The sequence below is a fragment of the Cricetulus griseus genome, unplaced genomic scaffold (genome assembly GCF_003668045.3).
Source record: "Cricetulus griseus strain 17A/GY unplaced genomic scaffold, alternate assembly CriGri-PICRH-1.0 unplaced_scaffold_396, whole genome shotgun sequence".
NCBI classification, from domain to species: Eukaryota; Metazoa; Chordata; class Mammalia; order Rodentia; family Cricetidae; genus Cricetulus; species Cricetulus griseus.
The window spans coordinates 1-12,654 of record NW_023277137.1 but is presented as its reverse complement, the minus strand read 5'-3'; the positions used below and the strand labels follow the sequence as shown (position 1 = coordinate 12,654).

Genomic DNA, 12,654 nt, shown 5'->3' with positions numbered 1-12,654 from the left:
GACAGCTGCCAGTTTCCCTGAAAAGAACTCAGAAATGCTTACTGGTACGGGAGCCTATGCAGACCTAGGTCAGCAAATTCTTTACGATCCAGCTGTATATGCACAGATCTCAGCACCTGCTTTCAGGCTGCATATTTGGGGATACCGATAATGTCATGTCTATATTTAGAAAACTAGCTTTAAAAAATGCCAGCAAGTATTGTAAAGACGCTTTACCACCTCACAAGGCCAAAAGCCTCAATGATCACATTCGCATTTGTAGAGATATAGATAGACACCACATTATGGGACAAGTTATTACTTCTGCTATGCAGGGAAATAAGAAGGTCAGTGAGGGAGCCAAACCTAAGACATGCTTGGTTGTGGCAAATGGGGTGCACCCTCAAAAGATTAGTCTTTGGCTGGACAACCTTCAAACTTTAAATGGTTTTCAGAGGTTTCTGGGTGATATTAATTGGATCAGACCTAGTTTAAAAATTACTAATGTTGCCATTCTGCAGCTGAGACGGCAGTGGAGGGGGAGGAGGAAGGCGGCGGCTTGCCCAGAGTCTGGCTCCCGCGACATTTCGTACCTGGAGAGAGCCAGCAAGAGACCTGAGGTGTGGCACGCGGCCGGTAGAGGCCTGCTGAAAATGACTGAGTATAAACTTGTGGTAGTTGGAGCTGATGGCGTAGGCAAGAGTGCCTTGACGATACAGCTAATTCAGAATCTCTTTGTGGATGAATATGATCCTACAATAGAGGACTCCTATAGGAAGCAAGTAGTAATTGATAGAGAAATCTGTCACTTGGATATTCTCGACACAGCAGGTCTAGAGGAGTACAGTGCAATGAGGGACCAGTACATGAAGACTGGGGAGGGCTTTCTTTGTGTATTTGCCATGAATAATACTAAATCATTTGAAGCTATTCACCATTATAGAGAACAAATTAAAAGAGTAAAAGACTCTGAAGATGTGCCTATGGTCCTAGTAGGGAATAAATGTGATTTGCCTTCTAGAACAGTAGACACAAAACAGGCTCAGGACTTAGCAGGAAGTTATGGGATTCCATTTATTGAAACCTCAGCAAAGACAAGACAGAGAGTGGAGGATGCTTTTTATACATTGGTGAGAGAGATCCGACAGAACAGATTGAAAAAAATCAGCAAAGAAGAAAAGACTCCTGGCAGGGTGAAGATTAAAAAATGCATTGTAATGTAATCTGGGTGTTGATGATGCCTTCTATACATTAGTCCGAGAAATTCGAAAACATAAAGAAAAGATGAGCAAAGATGGTAAAAAGAAGAAAAAGAACAAAGTCAAAGTCAAAGTGTATAATTATGTAAATCCAATTTGTACTTTTTTCTTAAGGCGTACTCAAGTAAAAGTGGTAATTTTTGTACATTACACTAAATTATTAGCATTTGTTTTAGCTTTACCTAATGCTATTTTTTTTCTGTTCGTGCAAACTTTCATCTTTTATCTTAAATGTTTATTTTAAAATGACAGTGGAAACCTCTTTTCTCTAAGTGCCAGTATTCCCTGGCTTTTGGACTTCAACTAGCAATGGATGTGGAAGAGACTAAAGACCTGAGACTGTCTTCCCGGGGTTTGGTGCATGCAGTTGATTACATGCTAATTCTCTTACCAGCTGTGAGCATTGTGTGACCCGGAGTAGTGAAGCTTTTGATCCATCTCTGCTCTTTTTCTTCTAGGCATTGAGTGAATTAATTAGTAATTACAGCTGCATTGAGACCTAAGACTTTGGAATCACAGATTTATGGACTTCCCTTGATTGACATTTAGCATGTCCTAGAGTTTATCATCCTTCATAAGTGTAGTTAGACTGTTCAAAAAGGCTTTCTCTTTAATATATTACAAGGTGATTCAGATCCCAACTCCCCTCGAGTCTCACTACTTGAGGAGGGAAGTGCATTCATTTGATTGAAAAGGCCTTAGAAGGAGCAAATTTGGATTAATATAGATGATGTTCAGCCTTTAAAATTATTAGTGTTTTGTTCTGCTCATTCTCCTACAGGAGTTTTTTGGCAAGAGACTCCTATTCTTTGACTTCATTCTCAGTCTCCCCATGGAAATCAGTGGTATCCTATCCCCAAGCTATAATTGCACTCCTATTTAAAGAGCAAAAGATTGCTTTGCAGACTTTTGGTAAGGAGCCAGATCAGGTTGTTACACGTTTATCCCGTCAACAAATAGAGTGGCTACAAAGTAATAGTTATGATTTGAGCATCTTTCTCTCTGCTACCCAGAGAGATTTTGATAATTATTACCCATCCAATAATCTGGTTTCCTTTTTTGAGATACATCCTTTCATTTTTCCAAAGATATGGTCTCAGCCTATTTCCAAGGGGTGAATGGTTTTCACAGAGGGTTCTTCAAAAAGGACAGCTATAGTTGTATCTTATCCTATCATTAAGATAGCCATATTTGCTGCAGCTTCTGCACAAATGGCCAAAATTTTAGCCTTGGCCATGGCTCCACAACTCTTCCTCAGGGAAGCATTACCATCTATACTTATAGTCAATATCTAGCTCAAATTGTCCAATACTTGGAGATGCCTGCCTATTTTGCCACTATCTCCAGAGTACAAGAGAGTTTGTTACAGATACAGGGTCTGCTATAGCAACGGAGTGAACCTGTATTTGTGTGACATCTTAGGGCCCATACCCATTTGCCAGGATGTCTCAGTGAAAGAAATCACATGGCCAGCAGGTATACCCAAATCATTGCAGTTTCACAAAGAGCTCACTAGAACACAACCCTTACATAAGTGCTTTCATCTCAGCTCAGGGTTCTTAACGATTTCATAATGGGATAACCAAGGAACAAGTTGTTTAAATAGTTAAAAATTGACCTCTTTGTGTGGAATTTTTTCCAGTGCCTTACTTGGCAGTTAATTCCCGAGGACTGTTGCCCAATCACCTGTGGAAGATGGATGTGCCATCCTTTGGTAAATTGAAATTTGATTATGTTTCTGTAGATACTTTTTCTAGACTAATATTTGCCACTGCCCATTCTGGTGAAAAAGGTAAAAGATGTTAAAAGCCACTGTCTACAGGCTTTTGCTTACATTGGGGTCCCAAAATAAAGTAAGACTGATAATGGCCCTGCTTATGTCACAAGATGTTTCAGTCAATTTTGTCAAGGTTTTGAAATTACCCCCAAAACTGGTATTCCTTACAACCCCCAAGGACAGGCTATTGTGGAACATGCCCACCACACTTTATAAGCCTATTTAGTTAAAGTAAAGAAGGGGGACCTTGAGGGGGACCTTGTCTTCCCTAACTCTACCACTTATTTTCTATCTTAAATTTTTTAATTGTGGATGATTCTGGATACTCCACAGCAGACCGTCATTGGTGGTCCACTGCACAGAAAAGACGTTTGGTTAATTGGAGAGACCTTCTCTCAGGCGTTTCAAAAGGGCCAGATACAATTTTGGTGTGGGCCGTGGGTTCTGTTTGTGTTTTCACACAGGATGGTGAGGCCCCAATTTGGGTTCCTGAGTGTAGTGTGTTCCTGGTTCCTGCTAATATGTTTCAGCCATCTAATGACTCATTGGGTGTTGGGACCCAGCCCCCACAGGGTCTCTTAAAGTTGTTTTCCAGCATAACCACAGGTACCTCCTGTTTTCCTAACCTTGCCCCACTAGGATCATGATGTGAACCCTTTGACCTGGGATTTTGGAAGTTTGTATACAAGGCTGCTTCACAAAAAAGTGAGGAACATTCTCGCAGAAACTGAACCAGGCATCTTGTGGTTCATCCAAATCTCCAGGCTTTTGTCTGATAATCAGACTTAGTGGTGGCCAAGAGAGCCACAAATTGAGGTCCCACTGAGAACACAAAAGAAGGGATACCCTGAGAATGCTGGCAAGCAAGTAAGGAGTTGTGATGGTGGGTTGCAAATGATACTGGAAAATAGGTACCTCAACTCCTAAGAGAGTTGGATTGGAATAGAGATCACAGTCAATCACACAGAGAAAGTTTAAAGAGACAAGGTACTGGTAAGAATTCATTTTAACTTTGGATTAAGCAATAATGCTAAGAAAATTATTAAAGAAATCCAGGAAATCTGCCTCTGATGAATCCCTCCTCCATGAACTGCCCACCTGTAGCCAGGTGACCCAGCATCCTGTGCCCTTGTCCACTGGAGCCTGCTGTGGGCTCCAGTCAGACGAAACTGATGTGGTGTGCACAGGCTGGCTGGAGAAATCAGTTCCTGAGAAAAAGTTGGGGTACTATGCTTGGAAGAAACGCTGGTTCATCCTGCGGCGGGGTGATATGTGTGGTGACCCAGATGTTCTAGAATAGAACGAACACTGCAAGAAGAATGAACACTGCAAGATGATCCCTGGGGATCATCAACCTAAACTTCTGTACGCAGCTGGATGTAGCCCTGACCTTCAACAAACAAGAGCTCCAAAAGAGGTTTATATCATTATCAATGAGCACACCTTCTACCTGGTGGCTGAGACAGAGGCTGACAGGAATAGGTGGGTCCAGAGCATCTGAATGATCTGGGGTTTCAGTCAAACTAAAGAGAGCACTGACACCATGAGAAACCTTTCTTTAGTCAGTCATAATCTCTGCTCTTTTCCAGCCGAATTCAGAAGCTCCAGTCAGCCCCTGCTCCGAGCAGGGTCTGTGGCAGATAGTGAGGCTATGTACACGTTCAAGGCACCCAGAAACACCCTGTGTGAGGAATTTGGAGACCTCTCAGGGGACTCAGCTTCCCCACCACACGCCAAGACACCTTGCAGGGGCAGCCCTCAAAAGAGACCTCCAATCATTGCCTACAAGTATCCAACACGATGTGAAGAAACTGCCTGCTGGTCTGCTAAATCACTAGAAAAGACTGTTGTGGGTCAATCAGATAGTGCCAGCTCTGATTGCAATTATATGCCCATAAACCCAGGTTCTGACATCCCCATGAGCAAAATGCCCCATTACTTTACCAGCCGAGGAAGTGAGATCCTCAAGCTTGGCCAAAAAGCAAAGTCAGTACCCCTTGACCTGAGTAACAACACTGTCATCAATGAGCTCACTTTCAAATCATTTGTCACCAAGTCTTGGTCCACGTTCAACCACACCTTTAACCCAAGGTCTTCCCAGTACTGCTGTTCCATCTCCAATACAGACTCTCGAGACAGTGAGGAGAACTGTGTCCCTATGCAGAACCCAATGTCTTCATCCACTGTACCCAGTGGCACTAACAACCCAGCTCCAAAAAAGAGTACTGGCAATGCCAATTACATAGCCCTGCACTTCCAGGCGCTCTCCCTGCGACCTCACCACAAGTCATCCACATCATTGTCACACCAGATGAGAAAGGAGAATATGTCCAAATAGATAAAGAATAGACCCAGTTCCTACAAAAGTCCATACAGGAATGGACAAAGATGCGACAGTCCTGAAGATCTTCCAAAGAGGCCAAACTATTGTTAGGATGGTCTTCCCCTGACATCTCCTCTCATTTGTGAGTTTTAGTCAAAAGATGTATAAACGTTCTGTATGTATGGTATGGCCACACGTGTATATATGAAGTGTGATTGTAAATGTGTGACTGTTAACAAAAGAATGCCATTGTGTTGTCTTTAAATCATTTAATTACTAGGGAAGGAGCAACAGTTGTTAAAGTACAGGTTACGTGGGAAAAAATTTCTGCTTTTATTCAATGGAGGGTGAAGAGCTGTGGATTCTTTCCATACTGGTATGGTTTCATGGGACAGGACCCCATGAAGCAGTGGCCCAGGTGATCCTTATATTTGTTTTCATTTAAATTTGGTCAGTTAGAAATGGTAGTGGTCACACTCAATCACTTTTTTAAGCAAAAAACAGGACTATGATATAGAAATGATACTTTGTATAGGAATGGATCCTCATTTGTTGATACTTTGTATTGGAATGGATCTTCCTTTGTTGATATTAGTTAGGATTTCTAGATATATAGATATTCTTCAAACCATTCAAAGACATAAGGAATACATGACATTTAAATGGTTTAGGGTTTTTCTTGACAGTGAGACACAAATTCTCCTGCACAGCAGTTACATCTGAGAGGAATATGGGCATCGAACAAATAAAGTTTGCCTTTGATGTGGCAAAGTAGCCATTTGGGTAAGAAGCTGCTCTTGCCTGAATTGTTTGACTGTTGCTTTATACACTGGACATGCAGTGCCCACAGGAAAGTGACTGCTGAAACAAGATGGACATCAAAAAATTGTTCCAGGTTCTTGGAGGAGTCTGCCAGATATTCTACAGGACACAGAAAAAAGGTGACTGACAAACTGCCAATGTAGGTGGACAGTTTAGAATTTCCTGCTTTGCTGAGAAGTCTGTCAGACACATTGTGACCTGTAGGCTAAAAATGGATGCCCCAACATTACCAAGAACCTTTGGGTGACTGTCTGGGAAGCAAGATGTGTCTGTCATTTCTAGAGTTTATATATTATCTTTCTATGGTTTTTGATGGTGAAGTTAGCTAGTAATAGATAGAATGCTTGAAATCTTATAGTTCTTCCTTGTTAATTGTTTTGTTATATATAAAGAAGGGGGAGATGTTGGGACCCAGATACCACAGGGTCTCTGAGTTGTTTTCCAGCATAACCATGTGTAATCCCTCTTTATCTGACCTCGCCCTACTAGCATCAATATTCTGTTGTGAACCCTTTCACCTGGGGTTTTTGTAAGTTTGTATTTTAGGCTGCTCCACAATAAAGGTGAGAGTCATTCTCTCAGAAAGTGAACCAGGCATCTTGCTGTTCATCTAAATCTCCAGGCTTTCACCCGATACTCAGACTTAGTGGTGGCCAAGGGCAGCCACAGAGCAGCATGCACAAACAGACTCAGTCATCTGCTGGCATAGACGATGGTTCCACAGCAAGGGTTAACACTGTCATCCTTACACGTCACAGATTTTCAGGTTTAAAATAAACCCAGGAGTGAGAGTCCTCTGGGAATACATCATGCCTAAAAACTAATCAAAATGCCTTTCTTTAGTCAACCTGACTCCCAGAAAGAATTAAATATGTGTTTGCTCATGTCAGGTCATTTTAAGTGAAAAGGAAAATTATTTTTATATTATATTTTATATTATATTTTATATGACTAACAGTCTTCTCTCTTCCCATGTGTATATAAGGAAATGCTCATACATATGATTAAATAAAGGTCAAAATTTTTTTCAAAGAAACTATTTCAGAACAGAAAGTGCATGTATGTATGTGTACATGGACATATACATGTAATGCAAATTTGCCTTTTTTTTGCTTTTCGAGACAGGGTTTCTCTGTGTAGCTTTGGAGCCTATCCTGGCACTCGCTCTAGAGACCAGGCTGGCCTCGAACTCACAGAGATCTGCCTGCCTCTGCCTCCCGAGTGTTGGGATTAAAGGCGTGAGCCAACAACACCCATCCAATGAACACATATATTTCAAGAGGTAGCTTTAAATATGGAAAGCACCTAACAGATCATTCATTCATCTAGGTTCTTTATTTCACAGAAAAAAAAAACAAACAAAATAAAACACATTGCCCCTCCCCACAGAAGCTGAGTACTATCAGCTTCTATCAGGCCTGTCTGTTCAAAATGGTATGTGAACACACATAAAATGCACAATGAGGCTCTTCTTAAGTCCAGTCACACAGGTACATTCTTCTCCCCTTGAGTCCGGTCCAGCACCCACTCTCCCCAGGCACCTGCAAAGCGCTGACCAGCGATGCAATTTTCCAGAGGTTTGTGAGATTGCAGGAGGGGGGCCCTGAAATCTGACTCACTCTCACTCAACACTGTGCCTTTAGCACCAGACAGTATTCATTTAACTGTGTGGAGCAGATATTTAACTGAGCATTGATTGAATGATAATCACTATTGAAAAAATCCATGTTTCATTAATGTCCTTTTCTCATCGTTTTGGAAATGTGGGTATCATCCTGTGCCGTCTGTAGGGTACACCCTTGTACCGGGGGTGCTTCTGAATAGCTGAATAGAGACTTCACATTCCCTCTGTGTGGGTGTCTCTTTCTCTCTTTGGTTCCGAGTTTGAAGCAGGGTCCTTAGAGTTGCTGAGATCATATTCTGCTCACTGAGCTACACCCAGCCCTAAATGGAACTAACAATAACTCTATATCTGATGATAAGGGCTTCACACTTTGCCTGTGGCAGCGTGCCCTGTCCTTCAAGACACAGCCATGTTGGACTTATTGGATTTCCTGCCACACGCATCATCACCTGGTTTCTGGAGCATTGAAATTCATGGGAGCTTTCCCATAAGACAGTAGACCAAGGGACATGAATAATCTGTATAGAAAGTGAGGATCCCATTAATATCATAATTTAAAATAACAACTTCCCCCAGCAATAACAATCATTTAAAAACAATAAAGACTTCATCAGTTTCTGGAATATATAAACAGGATGACAAATGCTGTCCACACAGCAGCTGGTAGGGAGCAGCACCTACAACCTTAGAGGTGAGGGCCACAGCTGTAGGCAGAGGACTGGCAAAGACTGGTGTCAACCCAGATGCATGGGAAGCGAAGCAGAGAGCCTTCTTCTCATCTCAGCCAATACCCAGGCTTTTGCTTTATTTCAGATTCTGGGGGTCTCTTGCATCTCTTGGCTTGTTGCCCCACCCTCCAGTTTCCAAGTCAACAGCCTAGCTCCTTTCTATCTTGCTTCTTTCTCTCATCTCTGCTTCTATTATCGTATGTCCTATTCTGTTACCAACTGTTTTCTTCTGTTCCTTTTGAAGATCTGAAGGCTGCATGGGACACATCTGGATGCACTCTCAATCTGAAGATCTGGGGCATAGTCACTTGTGCAGCTCTCTCTTTGCCAGTAAGGAACCCATGATTAGAGTACTGGTGAGCTGGAGATTTCCAGAACAACCACATCATAATTTTAGCATGTGAAACATAACAAAAGGAGCCAGCAATCTTTCCATGTGTAAAAGTATGACAGCTGGGGCTGGAAGGAAGTCTCAGTGCTTAAGAGCATGCATACTGGTCTTTCAAGAACTGGAGTTCAGGTCCCAGAACTCATATCAGGTGGCTCACAACTGTCATTCTCCAGCTCCAGGTCTATCTGATGTCTCTGTCCCCTTCTGGTGCCTATACTCACACCTCCAAACCTTCTGCCCTGCCACAGATAAATAAATCTTTAAAAGTAGATCATATGCTGAGTTTGGTGTCACACACCACTAATCCCAGCAAGTGGGAGGCAGAGGCAGGCAGATCTACACCAGCCTGATCTACATAGAGAGTTCCAGGTCAGCCATGGTTGCCTTGGGAGACCATGTATCAAACAGAAAAAAATAAGAAGAAAAAAATAGTTCATATAGCAGAGACTTGTCACAAGACTAGAATCAGTGTCTCTCCAGCAATCCTGGATGACAAGGACACAGTTGTGTCGATACCTTTGGAACCCTCAGGGGGAGATTGTTTCCAGAATTCTGCAGCTGTGAATCAAGAAGAGAGAAAATATTTAATAAAACATTGTTTAAAAGCTTACCTTCATGTTTGTTTTGCTGTCTGTTCCCTTTAGAAAATGATGTAAGTGGGTTCCAGAGACTAGATCTAGAAGGTGCGAAAAGGTCAGGAGGCTGGAAAAACCAAAGGTGTCCTACGGGTGTGGAAGGAAAATACATCAGTTAATGTCCACAGAGAAAGAGAGGAACCAATAGAAGACAGTGAAAGACTGAGATGGCAGACAGAAAACCAGACGATAGGTAGAGAGACGACAGTCAGACAGACCAATGATAGAGGATAGACACACAAGGATTAGATAGAAGACCAACAATAGAGAGGTGGTAGACAGACAGAAAGGTTTAAGGCAAGGAAGTAGCTAATGTAATGGTGGCTAGTAAACAAAGGAATAAATTAAAAAATGAATCTAGAGCTGCATGGAAAAATCCAATCACCAGTAAGTTACAGTTGTTACCTTAATTTTATTATATGTGTCTGTGTGTGCGAGCATGTACATGTGAGCACACATGCATGCTACAGTTCACAAGTGAAGGCCAGGGATGACTTACAGGAGTCTGTCCTTCTTTCCACTTTGTGGGTCTTTAGGAATTAAAATCAAGTCATCAGGTTTGGAGGCAAGCACCCTTACTGAACCATCTTGCCATCAGGCAGGGTCTTACATAGTCTATGGCATCTTCCAACTCAATATGTAGCCCAAACTGACCTTTGTTGTAGAATCTTATTTTAAGAATTTGTTTATGCTGTGGAATATTTGTTTGATGATGCAAAGATGTGCTGCATTCTTTTATGTTGCATTTGTTCAATTCTGTAAAGCTTAGCTACTTTACATATCTAAAACACCTGATGGTTTAATAAAGAGCTGAATGGCCACTAGCAAGACACAAGAAAGGATAGGTGGGGTTGACAGGCAGAGAGAAAAAATAGGAGGAGAAATCTGGGAGGATGAGATCTAGGAGTTAGAGAAGGAGGAGGTTTCCAGAGGCCAGCCACCCAGCTACACAGCAAGTCACAGTGTAAGAAGTAAAGGAAGGTATATTAAATAATTATAATAGCCTAGAAATTCAGGGCATTGGTGACACATGCCTTTAATGCCAGCACTCTGGAGGCAGAGGCAGGTGGATCTCTGTGATTTTGAAGCCAGCCTGGTCTACAAGAGCGAGTTCCAGGACATATTCCAAAGCAATGTAGAGAAACCCTGTCTCAAAAAAACCAAAAACTAAAAAATAAAAAGCTCAGAGACAAAAAGTTTATGGGATAATTTGAGAAAAGCTGGCTAGAAATAATCCAAGATAAGGCTTATTCATAAGTAAGAATAAACCTCCAGTTGGTTATTTATTTGGTAGATGGGTGGGCTCTCCAAAAGAGCAAAGAGACAAAAAGGAAAAAAATAAAAAAAAACAACAACAGACCTTGAACTACTGATCATCTTGCCTGCACTTCTAAAGTGCTGGTATGACAGGTGTGTACCTGTCCAGACATTGTGGTCTGAATAAAAACTAAACTGAAATAAAAATGCATGAAGAAGTATTTGAACTTTGCTTTGGAGACATTTTCCATTAAAGGATTTAGCTGGTTGATCTCAGAGCCACATAGGAGAAGGGAGAGTTAGTTACACAGAGCTCACTGCTTGGCCCCAGATGGGCACGTGTCATAGCTAGGATAACATAGATGCTGCTTATTGACTTGGGACACTTAGCATCCACCTGTGGACAAATAATTGAGACTTGGCTTAATTAAAGGAATGTGGAGAAAATGCCACTAGCCTTGATGCCACATATGTAGAAATTCTAGTACCCAGGCCAGGTATGAACTTTATCTTCCTCTCACAGTGGGGCCAGGTAAAGGAGCCACGTCCAGTGGGTGGTAGGAGAAAGGGTGCAGCACAGTGTGAAAACATGAAGGCCAGGAAGGAAGTGACGATCATGACATTGCTGTGCTAGGAGTAGGCAGGAAAGGGATGTGGGAGCCAGGGAAGTAAGCTAAGTCCTCTGTCACAGGCGGAAATCAGTCATAAGGATCAACAATTGTGACAGTTACCATGCAGGTCTGTCTCTTCAGAGAGTGAATTATTTGAAGATGGGGTCTGGCTTACCACTGACCTCCCAGCATCTAGGATGGTCATCAGTATGTGGCAGAAGCTCCACAGATACTTTCTGGACCAAACTGATTTGGATTTTTCAGATAGGGAGGACTTGGTTTTTAACATTCATTAAAGTACAATTTTATTTAACCACCAAAAATCATCTAAAATATCATGAGACTGCCTATTAATGGTAGAAAGACACCCTGCATCATTTCTCCAAGACACTGGGAGGAGCGGTGAATTGAGGCTCCCTCTCTGCAGAGCTACAGAAAGTGTGCAAAGCTTTTGATGCCAACATACGATATCTTGTGTGGTGATGGTTATGTTACGGTCATCAAGCTTTAAAAAAGATATATTATTTATTATGTGTACATGTAAGCATCTAGTGCATGTGTATAAAGGTACCCCTAGAGGACAAAAGAAGGTGTTAGGTTTGTGGCTATGGAATTACAGGCAATTATGAACTGCCTGGCATGGTGGTCGGAACAGGACTCAGGTCCTCTGGAAGAGCAGCAATTTCTCTGAACTGCTGAGCCATCTCTCCAGCCAACCACCTTATTCTCTAGTAGGGTTTGTCTATCTTAAACCCCAAGCCATATCTATCATGCCTTGCACAACCTTCCTTGCTAAAATTTTTTTATGCTGTAGTATTATTATTAAACCCTCTGGGAGCCATATAGATCTTGAAGATAAATGTTTTAGAAGCATTTTTTCTCTTTGTTTTGTCTTTTTGGAATAGTGGTAAAGTATTTGCCGGAAGAATAATGTTAACAAATTTTGAATGTAGTTTTGGGCTAAAGAGATAGGTTATCAGCTTAGAGTACTTTCTGGTGTTCCAGAGGACCTGATCTTGGGTCCAGAAACCCACAGCTTCTAACTCCTGGTACAAGAGATCTGATACCCTCTTCTGACCTCCATGGGCACACACACACACACACACACACACACAAACACACACACACACACACAAACACACACTGATAAGTGTGAAGGAATAAATCTTTAAATACCTTGTTTTAAAGTAAGTGTTTTTAGTTATACAAAAGTAACAATCAACTGTTAGTTGTGTAATCAATAGGAAA

General features: G+C 41.8%; 1 protein-coding gene across 1 annotated transcript; it reads left to right on the top strand.

Moving 5' to 3' along the window:
- The first annotated feature begins 617 nt into the window (after window positions 1–617).
- LOC113837960 (GTPase KRas-like) lies at window positions 618–1,294 on the top strand. Its single transcript, XM_035453851.1, has one exon. It carries the CDS (start codon window positions 633–635, stop codon window positions 1,200–1,202), a length of 570 nt encoding a protein of 189 aa, XP_035309742.1. The 5' UTR covers window positions 618–632; the 3' UTR covers window positions 1,203–1,294.
- The last annotated feature ends 11,360 nt before the right edge of the window (window positions 1,295–12,654 follow it).